This window comes from Carlito syrichta, unplaced genomic scaffold, assembly GCF_000164805.1.
Source record: "Carlito syrichta isolate Samal-C Ts95f unplaced genomic scaffold, Tarsius_syrichta-2.0.1 Scaffold251683, whole genome shotgun sequence".
NCBI classification, from domain to species: Eukaryota; Metazoa; Chordata; class Mammalia; order Primates; family Tarsiidae; genus Carlito; species Carlito syrichta.
The window spans coordinates 495,115-514,566 of NW_007195779.1; the positions used below are offsets into that span (position 1 = coordinate 495,115).

At 45.3% G+C, this 19,452-nt stretch overlaps 1 protein-coding gene across 1 annotated transcript; it reads right to left on the reverse strand.

The window, feature by feature from the left end:
• Window positions 1-993: 993 nt before the first annotated feature.
• Window positions 994-19,165, reverse strand: LOC103253778 (disks large-associated protein 2-like; the record flags this gene model as incomplete). Its single annotated transcript, XM_021709533.1, has 6 exons — window positions 994-7,930; window positions 10,203-10,355; window positions 15,247-15,338; window positions 15,955-16,012; window positions 17,333-17,391; window positions 19,062-19,165. Coding segments are annotated over 6 exons (685 nt in total), but the record flags the coding sequence as incomplete, so codon positions are not given.
• Between the last annotated feature and the right edge of the window lie 287 nt (window positions 19,166-19,452).

The window sequence follows — 19,452 nt, forward strand, 5'->3', positions numbered from 1 at the left end:
CTAAATAGAAAGAACTTGTGAATGAGTTCAATTTCCCGAGCAGTCCTGTTATGCTAGTATTCATGTACTTCATAGAAATTCTCACCTGATGGTCTATAATGCACTGGGGAAATTAGAAAGTGGTCTTCCCAGGCCTGACACTCACTAGACCCTTTTTCTTCACTGTGCCTCCTCCATGATCTTTCCCCAGAAAGTCACAGAGGTCAGAGTATGCTAAGGAAAAAGAACTGTGGAAAAATACATGAAATACTATCCCTGCCGAGCATGGGGAGGGGTTGCTGGATCTGAGTGTCCGGGAGAACTTGGTCTGCACTCCCCTGGGGGATGGGTAGCAATGCCCAGAGAGGGAGCTGTCCACAGGGCACAGCACTAAAGCCCAGGAATGGGAGCAGAGAGGGCAATGGAGCCAGGAGATAGCAGGGATTCTCACTCAGGGCAGGGTAACTAGTTGACAACAGGGCAGGAGCAGGAAACGCAGGCGTACCTGATGAGTGATGGACAGAGAAGCCATGATTTCCCCAGAGCAATGAAGCCATAGTCCATCCTGACACCCAGTGCCTCAAGATGCTTCAAGGTATGTCAAAGCGCCTCAAAACTAAGTGGGGTCTGCAGCCCACTTTTCCTCCTGGGAGTTACACTGTCAAGACCATGTCCCACCCTGCCTCACGGGAACCTGGATCCATGAGGTCAGGACAATGATCTAACATGGGTCTCTCCATTGCAACTGAAAGGAGCGTAAAACAACCATTAACTAAATACTGTAGGACTTATTAATTTTAAACTCATTTAGTCTATACCACTTTTGCCTACATATTAAATTTGTAGCCTTAGTAAATGTCCACGACTTATTAAAATATAGAGAAATTGACGATAGTTCAACAACGAAGTATATCATGGAGGAAGAGTAATTTCTTTTGGATAAAACTCTTTGGTCTATATAGTTTTTCTTAGTTTAAAATAACATGAGAATCCACTCCAATAAAAAAGTAAGCATCACTTTTCTCAAAAAATTTAATTGTAGAACTATTTACAGGAGGCGAACATCAGCAGTACAGAAACTGAATTGAGGCGGCATCATCATAGGAGAGCCATGGAGCGAATGGTGAGTGCGGTTTTCTCCCAGTCAGCTGCGAGTGAAAAGAAGTTGTGGAAAAAGATAACTCAAATCAAGCAATCCTTCAATGCCTTAAAGGAATGACCGACATTCTGATTATGAAGAAGAAACAGCAAGTTGCTGTGGTGGTGAGTAGCGTACTGTATATTCAGATTGGGTACCCGGCATGCTACTAAAGAGAATTTATCCAAAGAACCAGAAAAGCATAAGAAAGAGAATTACATAAAATAGTTTAATTCCAGTGAAGTTGGAACTCTGTACATATGTGGAATATTTGGCACTCTGTTCATCCTCATTGCTGATATGATTTCATATGTATATTTATACATATATATTTATATACTTAAAAAAAAAACTTTAACTAAACAGCTAGTGTCCTGGTACTAACATTCCTTGAATTTCTACAGGAGGCATTTAGTTTAGTCCTTAGGCCACACCTGGGTATTTTGGCATATAGTATGAGAAGGGGTGAATGAGTCGTGTCTTTCTGCAGGGAAGGCCCATAAGAGAGTCAAGTGACTCGTCACTCGAAATGAGAGTTCAAAAGCAGCCTAGGTCTCACTACTCCGAAGAGGAAACCTTTTGGAATTCAGCAAACTGGTTAGGAAGTGGCGTGAGGGAGACATTCATGCAGAGCCCTTGGGAAGTAATACGATCATATCGTAAAATGGGCCTGGTCGTGGTGGTGACGAGGGGTAACAAGAATGGGTGAGTGGCTTCTGGAAAGTACCACAGCCAGTCCTGGAACTTCCCCCATCTGCTAGCAGACGTGAATCAATGCACGCTATGGTCTATCTGAAGGAGAGACATTTGTACCTAGATTGTACAAGGAACCTGGTGCAAATATTTTGTTATCGCTTCTTCGCCACCGAGTATAAAAGCTTGGACGCCCAAGTCTTTCAGGTTTGGACTAAGCACCAATGAAAAGAGTCACATAAAATCTAGGAAAGTAGGGAGGTAAACCTCTGTTACCCTAGTTTGTGTATATACAAAATCTTTTTATAAAATAGTTTTATAGTAGGTAACCAACATTTCCTCTGCAAATAAGTCACCTGTCAAGTGTTTAGATTGAAACTTGAAATAATTTCATTTAACACTGGATAAAAACGCCAGGGTGAGGACAGCAATTCGGAAAATTATGGGCCTTTTTCAGCGTGGCAAGGATGAAAGATGGTTATTTCTCAGAGCGTTCCCATGGACCACTTCCACATTCTCTGAAGTGTGAAATAGAGTAATTATAGAAAGCTGGAATTAGGGGAGTAGGTTTCACAAACCTGGGGCGGTTTTGGTTGATTCTTGGTATCTCCCATATGTACCATTTTCTGCTTCCATATTATTTTTGTTCTTGTTTACTTTAATATTTAGTTTAATATCTCTTCATTTTCTCTAAGAGGCAGCTGAGTTAGGTGAAAATATGGTCTAATTTTAGGCCATATTTCTTGGTGCTGGGTTGTTCTTGAAAGCATCTAGAAACACTTGAAATCAAAGCCAAAAAAAAAAAGAAAAAAGAAAAAGAAAAAAGGAGAATACCCTTGTAGTTATTTCTCCATTTCCAAAGCAAGTCTCATTGCCTCTGCCGCTGGTGGTCTTGATCCTCTTTGAGACATCTGTGACCTGCCTAGACCTTTGTGACGTCCCATGAGAGCCGAGAGAACAGCATGCTAGGAGAGGCCAGAGCCCTAATCCTTGACAATAACTCACACTCTCCCACCTGCCTCCAGGGCTCAGAGGACTTTAGAGTCAATATGTCATTAATCCTCACAGTGCATCTGTGAGGGGACAAGGACAGGAACTGTAATCCCTTTTATGGAGGAGAACACTGAGACACAAGAAGGGCAGGCTGCCCGACCAGGTGCCTGGAGTCTCCTGGCAACATCTCCTGTGTTTCAGAAATACTCTGCAGCCCCCATGCCAGAGGCATTTAACTGACAGTGTGTGAGAGCAAGCCCTATCCTTGGGCCTGTTGTGGCTCTCAGCAGATAGCGACAGGATGGGTCTCTTGCCTCTGTTCAGATGGAGTGTGGACTGGACCAAGCTGATCCCATTCCTCCAGCCCACCAAGTCAAAGACACTTACTCATCAGAAACAGATTATAATCTTGATAGCTTAAGCTTGTGATTTTCTATTTTATTTTCAAGTTTTGGAACACTGTATTCAACCCACGCCTACAAAGAAGTATAAACAGACATGCAGATTAAAAAAAAGAGAAGCTCAGAGACTTCTAAGGGTGCACAGTTTGAAAACCACTGTCTTAACTAGCATGTTAGATTTGCAGTTAAAAAAAAAAGTTCAAACCTTGAGAAGACGATGGCTGGAAGATGAGCACACATGACATACACAGAATGTAGCCACTTGGGACCATTTTGGAGGAACTTGTTTCTATGCTTGAGGCAGCACCATCCCTGTTTCAGAAGGGTAGGCCATGAGTGGGTCTAGGTGCCCTTTCTACGTTTGCATTGGAACATATCCTTTTACTTGTTTCCTGCTGCCTCGCCCTCTCAGATTCATGGAGGGATCCACTGTCACCAATAAGGAAGGTCCTGCTGATGATCTTGGTCAGCCCATGCTGAACTGCACAGGGCACGTTGGACTGAATATTCTAGGGAAATTGTTAGCATTTTGAGCGAGGTTGACGACTATTCCTGAAAGCAGCTCAGGCATGAGCTATGTCTCCTGTAGGTTCCCCGGCCCCTGCATCCACCGGGCCATAGTAGGCTGCTTTGGATTTGATCGAGCTATTGCCAATAGAAAAATCCAGGTGAAAGGTTGTACCCATCTCTCCCACTCCCTATGTGCCACCAGAGGGTGTGGCCTAAACCAGAGTGCTCTTCCTATGAACAGCCTTCATGGTCACCACGGGCACCTCTACCCTAGGTTTGGAAAAGCGCCTGGCTACTCCAAGGATTCTGCCCTGGGTCGGGGTGAAGGTGCCTGTGACTATCTGCCAGAAGCAACAGAGATGAGGGAATACAAATGTAGTCTCTTTTAACTGAAGGGGTGAGAGCAGCAGCAACTCACTATGGTCTTGAAAAGCAGAAATCAAGACTGGGCAAAGGAGGACAGCCCTCCCGCCCCAATCAAGAGAAAAGTCCAAAACCTGTGCACTCGTGTGTGCTGACACCGTGTCGTCTTCTCATCATAAACGTGGTCACGGTTGTGAGAGCCAGCGGGAAGTTCTGTCTACTTTGCAGGTCACTGATTTTTATGCTTTTGTTTTGTTTTGTAAAGAGACAACTTTAGATATAATTTGTATTTTTTCCTGATCATACACATCTTTTCATTAAATGTTTGAAGTCTTTAGAATTGATTTGGAGTTGAACATATCGACATTTCCTTTGAAACAAAAATGTAATTTTTGGTATCATTAACAGTTAGATCCTTTGTACACCATTCTAGGATGGTGATATGAGTTTGCTGAGAAAAATATGGTAAAAATTGTCACTGACAACGAGTTTTAATTCAAACACAACCATAACAGATGAAGATGTGTGAGATGAATTTACACTGAAAGACTCTTTGTTTACAAGTGGCATTCTCCTTTCCTGGGTTAAACTCTAGGGTCCTGTTTATTATACTTGTGTTTTGTTTTGTGAACTACAGTCACCAGCACAAAGACACCTACTTGTGGCTGTGAGGAAAGTGATTTCTAAAGGAGCGTTTGGGTGTCACCAGTCACTGACTGTAGCTTTAGGGAATACAGGTGTGGAGTCATAGAGAACACCTTTTCTTTCATGATGATGTTCCTAGACATCGTGCATTATTATTTTCAACCATATTCTCACATTTAGGTCTAATCTTTTGTTAAAATTATATTTTAAGTGTGGTGAAGTGATCACGTGATTGCTCTATATTATGTATCTGCTAGAAGTGACTGAAATAAGCTAACTTGAGTGAATAACACAAGTATCATAAACGGTTTTATTTTTCTTTACACGTACAACACATTAACATGGCTTATCTTCTGCATTTCATGATAGATTGTCACCTGCATGAGAACTGAATATATTGCACTTAATTATGTAACATGAGCAGGTAACACTCCATCAGAGTTAGCAGCAGGTATCCCTTCTACCATTAAAGTATCTTCTTTGGAACGCGGTGGGCCATACAGGGGAATGTACACATTCACAACCTCAGGTCCTGGGCCCCTGTACAATGTAGTGGTAGGTTGCTTTGCTTACCTGGGGATGGTTTAGGCCAAGACTTTTGGGAATTATAAGATAAAAGTGAGTATACAAAAACATAAAAAATTACTCTACATCTAGTGAATATTTTCTTTCAAGTTGGGATCATAGAACCTGGGATCTAAGACAAATAATTGTTGTCTAATGTTACAATTTGTTTTTATATGTTTTGTATAATTTCAAGGAAATGAGTTATACACATCAGCTGCCTGTAGATACACCAGTGTAATTAGGTGGCGTGCACATGTCCATTCCACATTTTCTTTAACCAGACTTTGCTTTTCTGTGGTTACTTCTAAATAGCAGTTCATCTTAAATGATACATCATTTTTAAATTCTAAAATGCCAATACTTGCAAATACATTTGCTTTTAACATACTAGAGTGAATACAGGAAGAAGCATCATTATTGTACACTACTCAGGATTTAGGTATTTATTTAGGTAGAAAAATGCTTTGAACACTCTGGGGATATAGGATTCATTTATAGAAGAATATTTCAGGGATTTTTTTTTTTTTTTTTTGCATTTTTCAAGGATATACATTCGTACTGATTTTTGCTTCCAAATATATTTTAAGGCTGTTTGGTAAAATATATACCAGATAGGAGGCTCAATTTACAGGGTTTTGTTTTACAGGGAGTTCTTAACTACTCAGCTTTAAAAAAGTAAAACTTTGAAGCTAAACATGCTTTAGTATCAACTCTGCTCCCAAAGGACCCATGCTCAGTGGAATGTAGAGGATGAGAAAGGAAACACCGCAGTCTTACAGAATGCCCAGTGGTGCAACCTCGCGAGCTCCGGGTAAGTGTCGGGCTGCAGGGAGCTGGGTACATTTTAAAGTGCGAATCAGGGTAAGAAAACAAAGTGCTACCGGGTAGTCAGAGCCGTTCTGCCTGTGAGTAACCAGGGACTCCTGAAAGCCACGGGAAGGAAGACCTAGTGTTTTGGAAGAAACACCTCTCTTAAATCGCAATCCTGCTTTTCCCTCGAGTAACAGGGAGAGCTCTGAACTTGGGATCAAATGGAGACATCAAATAGGCGTTTCTTCTGAAGACGCATCTGAATTGCCATACAGAAGTCATGTTGGAACAACGATTACCGCATCCAAATTTAATTACACACATGAAAGCCTATTCGTTAGCCGTTCCTATTTTCTCTGGTGCCGACCAGAGCCGTGAGCAGTAATTACTTTTTTAAATTCCACAGCTGGAAATCACAATATGTGACCTCTTTTTCCCTTCATGTCTAACACAGGCAAGAAATAGTTTCTTGACTTTAGCAATACTGCATAGGACAAAAGAATTCTGGAAAAATACAAATGTAAACTGCATTTCTTCTTTACCATTTAAACTGAGATGTACTTACCACTCACATTCATATTTCTTAAACTTTTTACAACATCACAACTGTCATTTTAAACAAGCAAACTTTTTTTTGTTTTAAGAATACCCTGGAAAGTCAGCTGATAGAGCAATTTGAGAATATATATACATACTTAAAAAAAAAATCACATGTAGCATAAATGATGAAACTTAAAACACTGGGTGTGATATTTTAAGTTACAAAGAAATAAAAAATATAATAATGATTTCATAGAAGTAAGGACTTTTTTTTCTCTCTTTATCCTCCCAGCTTTCTCCAAGGCTCCGTCTCTGTTCATACATCTCTGCCAGGTGGGAACATTCAGCTTATTTCTAGAAATGTGTGAATGCTGTGCTGGATATTTTTAGTGGGTTCAGACTTGCAATCTCCTGGAGTTTTGGAGAACCACGTGGGAGGGAGTTTGGTGGCTGGAGAGATCACTTTTCATCACTATAAACTTGACACAAGAAGCCTAATGCTTTTTACTTGTGACAGAGAGGGCTGGGAGGGTGGAGACGGGCGGAGATGGGCGGACGGGTCACCCAGACTCGGGGAACGGACGGAGCTTGTGGCAGGAGGGGAACGGGTCTCTCTTTTCTGCACTTCGAGTTGTAGCACCTTCCACGTGGGTTGTCTAATGCCTCTAGGGAGTGGTGAGATGCACCCATTTATAGTTATTTGTTATTCTTACCTCTAATTATCACACAATTTATAAAAATAGAAATAACAAAATGTGAGCTGGGTTTCATCTCGAGAGGCGTTTCTCGTGTCCTCTGAGAACAAGGAGGAGCAGTCAGGTCTCGCCAAGCCTGTCCGCAGAGCCCATCGAAATCAGGCATCTTTAGAAAAGCCAGAGGAGTCCTTCTTGCCTCGAGCTCAGCAAACTCTGAGGAAATCAATAGCATTCCACTGTGTGTATGGCACAAGGAACACGACAGCAAGGGCGGAGTCAGGAGGAAATGAGACAAAAGCGACCAGGTAGGCAATAAACTGTACAGGCGTTTTGCTAAAAAGAAACAACAGAAAAGGGAGTGCGGCCTCCTTCCGTCCTCAGAGCCGCGTCTGGGCTTCGGGGATATAGATCTCGATGCTGTCGGCCCGCTCGGTGGCAGAATTCTGCCGGAAGGATGCGGCCCTCTTGGCGGCCATGAGCCGTCTCCGGGCCTCCTGGCGCTGTCTGTCGGGCAGGTCCAGGGACTTTTCTCTTGTGATGGGAAATTTCCCTTTGGGGGGCTTCTTTGGTATTGGAGGGGGGACCTTTCTTTCTTCCTGAAAAGCATCAGAAGTCAAAGTTGGCGATGGTCAGGGCAGGGCACCCACCCACAGCCTGAATCCTAGCATCCTGGATTGGGGCCTGCCCTCTGACTGCAAACCCTGCAGCGGAGTTGTTCGTCCTACTTAAGGTCCCCCGGTACCTGACCCCCATCCTGATAGCTCTACTTTTTGCACAGTATATAATTTTTACATGCTCCCTCAAGTTTTTCAGAAGGGGCAGAGGACTTTGGGATAGATCGTGTTTACAAATAAGGAAATGCATTCTGCATATGTGCATCTCACACCTCTGTGGCCCTTGAAATTATTTTGGCACTGCGGCTAGATTAACACTTGCCAGATTCCCACACTTTCCAAAGCAACATGTCACCTCTGAATATATGCCTGCAACACCAAGCCCTGAGCCTTGCAGGACATCTGGATGTCGTCACTCAACATCCTGATTGTGGCTGCAGGGTGTTTAGCAGACTTTGGGATTCAAAGTACGCTCATGAACATCATCTTAAATGGGTGGGCAGCCCAGGGGAACATTGACCAAATTCTCTATTATTGGCCTAAAACCCCTTTGACATGACTGTGTTTATATATATGTATAAAGTGATTTTTCACATGCCTGGCAAATTTGGACTAATTTTGTTTTGTTTTAGAGTCACGGTCTCACTCTATCATCCAGGCTGGAGTGCAGTGACAGGATCATGGCTCAGTGTAGCCTCAACGTCCTGGGTCTCCCACTTCAGCCTGGGACTGTAGGCACACACCACCACACCAAGCTAATTTTTTTGTAGAGACAGGTTCTCACTATGTTGCCCAGGCTGGTCTCAAACTCCTGGGCTCAAACAATCCTCCCACCTCGGCCTCCCAAAGTGCAGGGATTGCAGGCGTGAGCCACACTGCACCTGGCCTGGAATAATTTAAACAAGTTTTATTTTAGAATTCCATTAGAATGGCCTTCCACTTGGGAGCGTTGCTTATTGTCTCCTCCACTTCAAATCTAAACCATAGGTTATTCAGATTTGCTTACATCCTACCCTGTGCATTCCCACCCCACTCCGTCATGCCTGGCAAGAGGCACTTTGTAGGTTGTCCGCAATGGGACCTATGTATCTAGCCTGGAACACCTATCGACCAGCGGCATCTTCTGGGAAGAGATGATGAGGACGCCCTATAATGGCTCTTGTTCCAGTTACCCAGGTGTGTATCCTTGCTATGTGTGAAACACCATTTCTCAAAAGTAGGTGGGGTTAACTTTCCTTATTATTTTCTTTTAATTGGTAACATTTGTCTAGAAAGATCAGATTATGATGACTCAGAACTTCCCTAAAATGAATTAGGAAATCAATGTATTTATTGCTAACTCACACCTCTCTTCTAGTTCTACCAACAATGATGGCATCATGGAAGGAGTGAAATACCAGGGTTCAAATTTAGTGGGAATTTTCAGCTTATGTTAAGGGCTGAAGCTGATCAATCTATAGAAAGATTATGTCATCAAACTGCTCAGTAAGGTTTAAAATGTCATCTTGCCTCTAACTGCAGACGTACAACTAGAAGGTATACTTAGGTATTTTTCTGAGCCAGCATCTTACTCTGTTGTCCAGGCTGGAGTACAATGGTTTGATTTTGGCTCGATCATGGCTCACTTCAGCTCAGGCAATCCTTCTGCCTTGGCCTCTGAGTAGCTGGGTCTACAGGCATACGCCACCACGTCTGGCTAATTTTTGGATTTTTGTTTTTTTTTTTAGAGACAAAGTCTCACTATGTTGCCCAGGCTTGTCTCAAAATCCTGTGCTCAGACAGTCTTCCCACCTCAGCCTCCCAAAATGCTGGGATTACAGGTGTGAGCCCCTGCACCTGGCCAGAAGGTTTATCTGAAGAGGAGACAGTCATCATAACCAGACGTAACACTTTCCCCGTGGAAAGCTTAATACAACCAAAACAAAGGGTTGATGAAAATAATTTAGAGGCTGGATCCCTACACAAAATGAGACCACAGATTTCGAGGTGATTTTGACCAGTGTATCTCTGAACTGCCTATGTGAGAGACAGAGTAAGGAAGACACTGTCATTTACCATCCTTCGCTTCCAACCCAGTTTGTGCACATGTGCACAGGCACATGGACATGCACACACGTGCGCACACACACAGAGACACATACATCTATACATGAAAATTGGATCCTGTATTGCTCTCCACAGGCCGGGAAGCCCACCCCATGCAGACCACTTCTGCAGCTGAACTGGGGTTAGGAACCGTGGGCAGTGCCATTACCTTTCTCTCCGGCGACTCCATGACCTTCCAGCCATTGAGCTTCAGCTGGTGCAGCTCGTCGAACTTCATGCTCACGTCCTCGATGGAGAGCTGCAGCATGTCCCAGTATCCGGCCAGGTCCTGTGATGTCGGCCTTGGCATGGCACTGGGGTCCTGTGTACAGAGGGAAGTTCAGGACTGGGAAAGTCTCCGGGGGCAGAGGTGGGCCGCCGCTTGTCCTCCTCGTGCCCTCTTGAGTAGGGCTGGGGAGAAGCCGGTTAGTGCCCACCTGAGACACATCGATGAGGAGGCTCAGGTGACTCCCAACAGCTCACACAGCCCCAGCGTTTGCTGACAGCTTAACAGCAAGCAGCACAGCCTTCCTGGTTCCATTTTGAAAATGCCGGAAACGGTGGTTGTAGGAAAATGTCTAAATACCTGAACAGCTCATGAGAGCAATAGGCCCTGTGTTTTTGGTCACCGGTGGATTATTTGGAGGGGACCAGGGACATGGGTCTGCTGAGGGTCTCCCGTGGCACTGGTGTGGTGGGTGGCCAGGGAGTGGGCTTGGAGCTGGCTTTATCTCTCCGCATTTGTTCTCTGAGGGAGCTTAGCTCTAGTGACAGGCGATGACACCTGACACATGTAGCATGCATCTAGCTTACTCCTATGTAGAGGGAGGATAGGAAAGTATGCCTCGGGAACGATGCCACCGATGGGTTCCCACACTGAGAAGGCATAGCAGATGCCACCAAGCCCACGGGGGCCAGATGGGCCCTTCGACACATGTGCCTCTCTGCTGGAAGACATTCGAAGTTGAATGACTTTTCCAGGTGTGAGTCCCTTGATTCAATGGGGGCTTAACATGACTGGGAACATGTCTGGTGGTGATATTTGTATGCGTTTGCTGACAACTTCCAGCTCACTCCCTGGTAGTTCACATATGCATCATAACATGGCTTCTCCGGGTCTGGCTGCAGGTCCCCTACCTTAGGAGGCCGCCCCTATCAAAACCTTCACCTTCTGGTTCTCAGGCCCTCCTTCTGGACTTCACCCGAGGGCAGCCTGCTCCACCAGAGGAGGCTGAGGACAGCTGTACCTTTGGGGACAGCCCTGCACTCCTCAGAGGTGGAGCTGGTCCTGAGCCTTCCGCTCTGCAGAGCCTGTTCTTCTCTGCAGCCACAAGAGGGCAGCCTCGGGCCACCCAAACCCAGGCCAGTGCATGGAGGGTCTCCTAAGGAACAGGGGGCTTAGGGGAGGGAACCTCAGGACCACCAGCCCGCGAGTCATGCTCCACTGATGTGTATGGAGTCCGAATTTGGCCTCTGCTGGTGAAGGAAAATGAAACACCTTGCAAAAAGGGCCGTGTACTGCCCTGATGTCACAGGAGGCCCAAGCGGGCTCCAAGGCAGGGAGGCCAGGCCAGTGCAAGGACCCGAGAATTCCTGTGAAGGCCCCCTGTTGTGTGAGGGAGGCTGTGAGAGCCTGTCTTCTGGAAGTCCTTACAAAGGCAAGAACCCTCTCCCTCTCTCTCTCTCTGCAGGTCTAGGCGTGGTGGGGCCTGAGCATCCGGGGAAGGCCGAATGCCTTCTCTTCCCAGCCAGCAGACTTCTGGTCAGTCTCCAAAGTGAAGACCAGAAGGGACACACTGAGCCGCTGTTCCTGAGTCTCCCCTTGGCCTGAGCAGCCGGTCTTCCCTCGTTACCCCCTGGGATGGCGAACACCATCCTTAGGCTTCCCTGAGGCCACAGGCGGAGGCCGGATTGGTGCTGCCTGGCACCGTCGGGGTTCGTTTTTACATCCTCCGTGCTCTTCTGTCGGGGAGGTTTGTATCTGCACCCACTGGACACTCGGGGAGGAGGATATAAGCTTTTAAACATGCCAGTGGCTGTGCTGTGCCACTTCCCCTGCCCCAGCAAAGTCATGCGGGGGCCATGTTCCCGTGCTCAATTGCAGTCAATTAAAATCCATACAGCTCCCAGCTCTGACATCCACAGTCCATTTGCTATGAACTGGATGACCCTGTTCCAGCCTGGAGCATCTCTGCGTGTCAGCGGTGTGCCTGGGCCCTCCCACCTCCCGTGTGGGTCTGGTTAAGATGCGAGTCAGGATCAGGAGGTCTGAAGGCGACTCTGCGTGTCTAGCAGCATTCCTGGGGATGCCAGCTGCTGGTCCCACATGCACAGGAGTCACGCTGCAGGCTTTGAGGAGACTCTTGCCAGCATCACCTGCGTACGAGCTACGGCACGGACCACTGCACATCCTCACCCGAAGAACGTCCCTTCGTTAGTCCATCCTGGACATCTGGGTGGGGTTCTGACACTTTTTAGGGTCATTCCTGTGACTTGAAGCTTAGTTACCTGCCGAAAGCAGCTAGCAATGTGACTCTCAACTGTGGACAGTCTGGCTTTGATGAGAGAACACCTGCTAATATTTTCAGCGTTTTTCTCCTGCCGAGCCTGTCTCTGACATCTCCCTCCACCCCAACTCTTTAGCAAAATATCTAGCAGAGTTTTTTGGGTACTAATCCTGAATAGAAGCCAAAATAAAAGGATGCAGCCAAGCCAGATATTTCAAAATTCAAAAGGCATCAACTATATTAGAATGAGTAATTTTAGGTCTAATATTAGCTACTTCTGGCAGAGAGAAAAAGTGCATTCTGCCTGCGCAGGATGCTATGAATGACGCGTTTCTATTGACTGTGCCTGCCCAGGCTGACTGTGTGTCTGTAATGCGCAGTCTCCATCAGTCCCTTTAAAAGGAATAAACAAGCAGACCCCACATTCACAGGAAACATGACAACTGAGTGTTTACACAGCTACGTGTTTCTCTCACAGAATTCAAAACTTTCTTGTTGCCCCCTTTTGAAGGTTGACTAGAACTCTGTTGCAGTGACATGTTGGTAACTCTTTAAATTGCACAATGAACTTTAATGGGGTTAATTGGAAAATATGAGAGGAGTTATATTTTTTTAATGATCCTAATTAAAGACATGAGTGGACAACTCTGACATGCTTGTGCTTCCTTTGATGTATAAGATCATTCTTATGTCTCTTTGCAAATTAAAAAAACAAAACAAAACATAATCAAAGTACTTTGCTATGAGAGCCTAGCAGAGACCTATTTGCATTTTACTGAAAATGTTTGGTCTGGAAAAAAAATCAATGTATGGATTACAGAACAGTCTATCAAGTAACATGAATACTATATAGCTATTTTTTATGAAATTAAGTTAATGCTTTCTTTAGTCAGCTAAAGAAAAGCATATAGAGAATGTTAAAAAATGCATACACTTTTTTTTTTTTTGAGTTGAAGTCTCACTCTGTTGCTCAGGCTGGAGTGCAGTGGCTTGCTCACAGCCACCACAGCCTTGACCTGCTGGGCTCAGATGACCCTTCTGCTTCAGCCTTCCAAGTAGCTGGAACTACAGGCGTGCGCGACTACACCCAGCTAATTTTTTGATTTATTGTAGAGACAAAGTCTCACCATGTTGCTCAGGCTGGTCTTGAACCTGTGTGCTCAGGCAATCCTCTCGCCTCTACCTCCCAAAGTGCTGGGATTACAGGCATGAGCCACTGTGCCTGGCTACAATGTATACACATTTTAAGAAAGAAAAAACTATATTAAAACTGTAAGACTCAATATATGCTGATAACAAAAGATGAGTACTAGTACATTTGACCCTACAAGAGATGCTCAAAGTAGTTACTGTCAGCATCCAGACTCTTCTGATTATAGCAGACAAGAAGTAATACATAGATAACATCTCTTAAAGATGTGTATACATTTTTTGGCACCCCATATGTATGTACTTGTGTATGTAACTATATATAGCATAAATAAATAAACATGTATATATATAATGTATATATATTAATATGTATATACAGGGGGTGTCCAAAAATGTAAACACATTTTAAGAGATGTTATCTATAGTATTACTTTCGAAGTTGAATTAAATTACGGTAGCAGCCGGGCTCGGTGGCTCAGCCTGTAATCCCGCGCCTTTGGAAGGCTGAGGTGAGTGGATTGCCTGAGCCCACGGGTTCGAGACCCGCCTGGGCAGCGAGACCTCATCTCTACAATAAATAAAAAAATCAGCCGGGCATGGTAGCAAAAAAAAAAAAAAAATTACGATAGCAATGTGTAGTATGATGTTCACTCAACTGTGATTCCACCGTTCTTTGACCGTCCTGACTGTCGCATGTTGACACTAGCATTCATTTGATTAATGCCATCTTTTGCACGGACATCATACTTAAAATGTGTATGCATCTTTTGGCACCCCCTATATGTAAGTATATACAGACATATATGTATGCCTTTTCTTTCCCTTTGATTGTCAGGAAGAATCAGGTTTAATTACCAACTGTACTAACAAATCTAGTTCATGGTATATTTGTCTCCTGACTATAAAATATAAAGGCTAAATTACTTTTTTTTTTCCCTTGAGTTAGAGTCTAACTACATCGCCCAGGCTGGAGTGCAGTGGCATGCTCATGACCACCGCAGCCTAAACCTGCTGGGCTCAGGCTATCCTTCGGCCTCAGCCTTCCAAGTAGCTGGAACTTCAGGAATGTGCCACCACGTCCAGCTAAGGCTAAATTACTTCTAAACCCTCTTCTTAATCTCTGGAATATAGTTGCTCATGTGTTTTTTTTCTCAGCTACATTGGATCATTTTCTCTATGACATTAGTCATAATAGCAATTTTCATTTCGTCTCCTCTTCTGACATTCTTGGTATAAAGTCCAGTTGTGAAGATGCAGCTTCATACCAAACTGCCGGGAATCCCACTTTCCTGCCCATGTCCTCCACTCCCAGCCTCTCCCTGAGCTACCTCTTCCACCATCTACCCTCCCCTCACAGCCTCTCTGCCTTGGTGGCACATTTAAGCCAGGCAAAGTCATCTGTCCCCGGAGCAGGGAAGTGCTTCCATTGTAAATTCACTCCATAGTCTGCATGCTGGTAGGACGTCTTTAACAAACAAGGAAGCCGTGAGGACATGAAGAAGGGACCCATCCACCCAGTTATAAGGAGTCCAGGCTCTCCGAGGTTTCACTTACCATATTCTGTTGGCAAAGCCAGTAAAACTGCTGGAATTTCTGGGACATGAGCAGCTGGGCGCTCCCGACGGCACTCCTGATTTTACCAAGAACTGGGAAAAAGAACAAACGGCTTCAAAACTGGGTCAATTAAGCAAAGGCAGAAGCATCACAGAGGGCTTGATCACGGCATGGCAATCACAGGCCGCTCCTGGTCCCGGGAATAGACTCTGGCTCCTTGCACGGAGCTTGTTCGCCAACCGAGGTTCTTTTCAATCTGCTCCATTCCCCATTCACGAAGGAAGTTCATGGACGTCCAGATGCCAACTACAGGATGTACTTTGGGTTCTGGGAGCAGTTTGACTTAGAAGGGGGGCCTGTACTGCAGAGAGTCATCCTCATTTGAGCATCAGGCTTGCTTCTATGTGGCTGTCGGGTGAGCCAGCAAGGCACATGAAAAAACCACACCCAGCACTGCCTGGTTTTTATGGACTCCATGGTGTTTGTGAGCTTCATTAAGTTGCTAGTTCCTTCATCAAAAAACAAAACACACACGGATATCTGCTATCTCATTGGATTTATTAAGTCACTTTTAGTGAATGGTGGGCTGCTATCTCATAGCCATGCCATGAGAGGCAGCTCACACATGAAGAGGCCATGGGAGAGGCCATGCAGGAAAGCTGGCAGCCAAGACCACACCAGCTCTGCTCATTATGGTAATGCACTCACACTGGTTAGACTTGCCCACCGATTTACCCGATTTATCGGCAATGCTGCCACCACACTCCTGGGTATGCCAAGAGCAAGCGTGCTATGGCAGTGACGTGTGAAGAGTCACTGGCATCCCCAACTTTTATGACTATTTGGTTCATCAAATAGTAAACTTTTTTTTTTTTTTTGAGTTAGAGTCTCACTCTGTCGCCCAGACTGGAGTGCAGTGGCACGCTCCCGGCCACCGCAGCCTCAACCTGCTGGGCTCCAGTGATCCTTCCGCCTCAGCCTTCCAGGTAGCTGGAACTACAGGCACGCACTACCATGCCTGGCCAGTTTTTTTTTTCTTTTTTTTATTTATTGTAGAGATGAGGTCTCGCCAAGTTGCCCAGGCGGGTCTCGAACCTGCGGGCTCAGGCAATCCACTAGCCTCGGCCTCCCAAAGTGCTGGGATTACAGGCTGAGCCACTGAGCCCGGCTGTAGTTTTAAAAAAGTAAACAATGTGGTTTTATCAATGAAAGGAGTTTAACAAATTAAAGAAAGGTGTGACCAGCTTCTGGGTTTAGCTGGTCTAACAAAAGAACCTGTCTGAGGCCTGCAGGGAAGCCCATGTCCCCCATTTCCACACCTCCCTGCCTTCCGACTTCTCTTCCCATGCTGATGTCCATCCTTCGTCTGCAGAAGCACAGCTGCTATTTAGGAAATAATAGCTTTGGGAGATCCTGGCTCATATGATCCTTAAAACCACAAAGGAATCAACTGGAACCTGCTTCTCACCTCTACGCTCTAGGCCTGACCTCTGCTAGGTTTTCTTTGTCTGAACAACAATTCCCACGTGATTCCCTACGGTCTGCTTGGCACAGCCACCTGGCTTTTCTGCACTGGGTCACCACCTGGGGTGGGCACTGCCCACATGGCAGGGGACAGAGGACCTCTCAGTTGATGCCAGGTCTCACCTCAGTCACCTTTCAGCATGGGGACTCAGGTGGGGCCCTCGCTCCTGGTGCTTGTTGTAGGCAGTCACCCAGGCTTTCTGGCTGGAGGGCTATTCCACTTGGCCACCTACTCCTCCTTTCCCCTCTCCCCTGAGAGTCTCTGCAGAGGATAGATCACTAACCCAGGCAAAACAACCAAAGACTCAACATGCTGTTGGTTCACTGTTCAGCCCTTCTTTGGGCTCTCACAGGAAGAAGGCCCCATGGAAACCAGCTTGGGGGGTGAGGGGGAGGTTATCCCGGAGATTGTTCCTCTCGCCAGCAGAGGGGAGAGATACTTCACCACTTACTTGGAAGACTTATGTGCTTCATGATGGAATATTTACGCATTCGAGGTTCTATCTAGAGAAGTGTAGATGGTCGGAGCCCAAGAGACCTTCAAGATCGGCCTATGACTCACCTGGGGATCTCGTATCAGGTGGGTCTGCTGGCCCACAGGGCACACCTGACTACCGAAGCCTGGAGATCATTTCTAGCGGCAGAAACTGAGGCTCAGGGCAGAGCGCACAAACCCTTTTAGCTTTCCTCCACAGCAGCTATTTCTTCAAAACTCATTATTTTAACAGCCAGTCCCCAAACCAGCTATTTTCAAGACTCATTCAACACGTGCTAGAAACTGGTATCAAAGATTCTGATGTTCTGATGGCCGAGCTAGGGCTGCTGCTGTATTCCTTTTCCTTGGCTCAACTTTAGGGGGAATAGAACTGTAGATCATGGTCAGAAAGTGCTTTGATATCCATGTAATAAAAGGCTATGAGGCTACTGAAAATGATGTTCCAGAAATAACCTATTGATCTGAAAGGGTTTAAGATACGTTGTGACATAAAAGAAATAAACTGCAAAACAGTGTGTATGATACGTCATTCATTTTTTTTAGAAAACTAGGGTCTGGCATTATATATAACAGTTCCTTTTTATTTTTTTTGAGTTGGAGTCTCACTCCTTTGCCCTGGCTGGAGTGCAGTGGCACACTCATGACCACCACAGTCTCAACCTGCTGGGCTCAGGTGATCCTTTCACCCCAACCTTCCAAATAGCTGGAACCACAGGTACACACCACCACGCCCAGCTAATTTTCTGATTTATTGTAGCGACAAGGTCTCACCAAGTTGCCCAGGCTGGTCTTGAAAACCCTGGACTCAGGCAATCCTCTCACCTCAGCCTCCCAAAGTGCTGGGATTATAGGCTCGAGTCACTGCACCCGGCTTATCATATATATATATATATATTTTTTTTTTTTTAGTAGGATTTATTAAAAGGACAGAAAAGCTCCCACAGTGGGAGGGGACCTGAAAGGGTTGCCCTATAATAGTTCTTAAAAGTGATTTTCTCCTGGGCAGGATAATGGACTTAAAAGTTTCTTATTTGTCTATATTTTCTTATTTTTCTGAAATGAACCTAGATTGTTTTGTCCTTCAAATTTTATTATGAAAAATTTCTTTTTTTCTGAGTCAGAATTTCACTGTTGTGTCAGCTGGAGTGCAGTGGCACAATCACAGTTTACTGCTACTCAGTTTCCCGAGTAGCTGGGGCTACAGGTAAGCACCACCATGTCCGGCTAATTTTTTTGATTTTTCTGTAGAGATAAGGTCTCACTATGTTGCCCAGACTGGTCTTGAACTCCTGCCCTCAAGTGATCCAACTTGGCCTCCCAAAATGCTGGCATTATAGGCATGAGCCATTGCACCTGGCTGAAAAATTTCACACATGCAGAAAATTTGAAATAAAAGTATAACAAACACCTTCAGTCCCATCACTTAGCAATTAGCATTTGCCATGTGTGTGCATTTTTGCCCTGAACCATTTGAAAGTACGTTGCAGCCAGTCCTTCAGGATGCTACCATTCTGTAGGACCAGTGTCATTATTATTCCTAAGAATTGGTGATAATAATTCTTGCTTCTAAGATAGGTTGCTTCTAAGATAGTAAGATGAGTAAAAACCATAACTTTTAACAAAAGTGAATAAATTGGATAATACTTTGGTGTCCCTTCAGTTTTTAAAAAAGAAAAGGACTGGCAGGTGTCGGGCACCTTGGCTCTGGGCCTTGGCCTGTCACAAACCCACTTTGTGGAGGCTACTTCCCTTCCCCCATCATCTCACCTCTGTTGGTCTGAACTTCCAGCCTGACCGGGAATGGGGACAGCTGGGGAGGAGGGCTTGTTCATGAGGAGGAAGCAGGGAGTCACTGGGGTTGGCGATGGATCAAATGGTGAGGGTTCGGGCCTTGGCTGTCTAGGTATGGAGGAAAGGAGTGTGATTGAGGAGGCAGTAAGAGGCGGGAGGGTTGGAGCAGCATCCTGAGAGGGTGGAAGGGAAGGGACTTCATCCTTCCTCAACATGTTGATGGCCTGCATGAATGTGTTTCTGCAGTCCAGGGCTCTCTGACACCAGGGGAGGAATCATCTTTGCTTTTGACTGCTGACAATAGCAAAGACATGGAACCAACCTAGGCACCCATCAGTGGTGGATTGGATAAATAAAATGTGGTACATAGACACCATGGAATACTATGCAGCCAT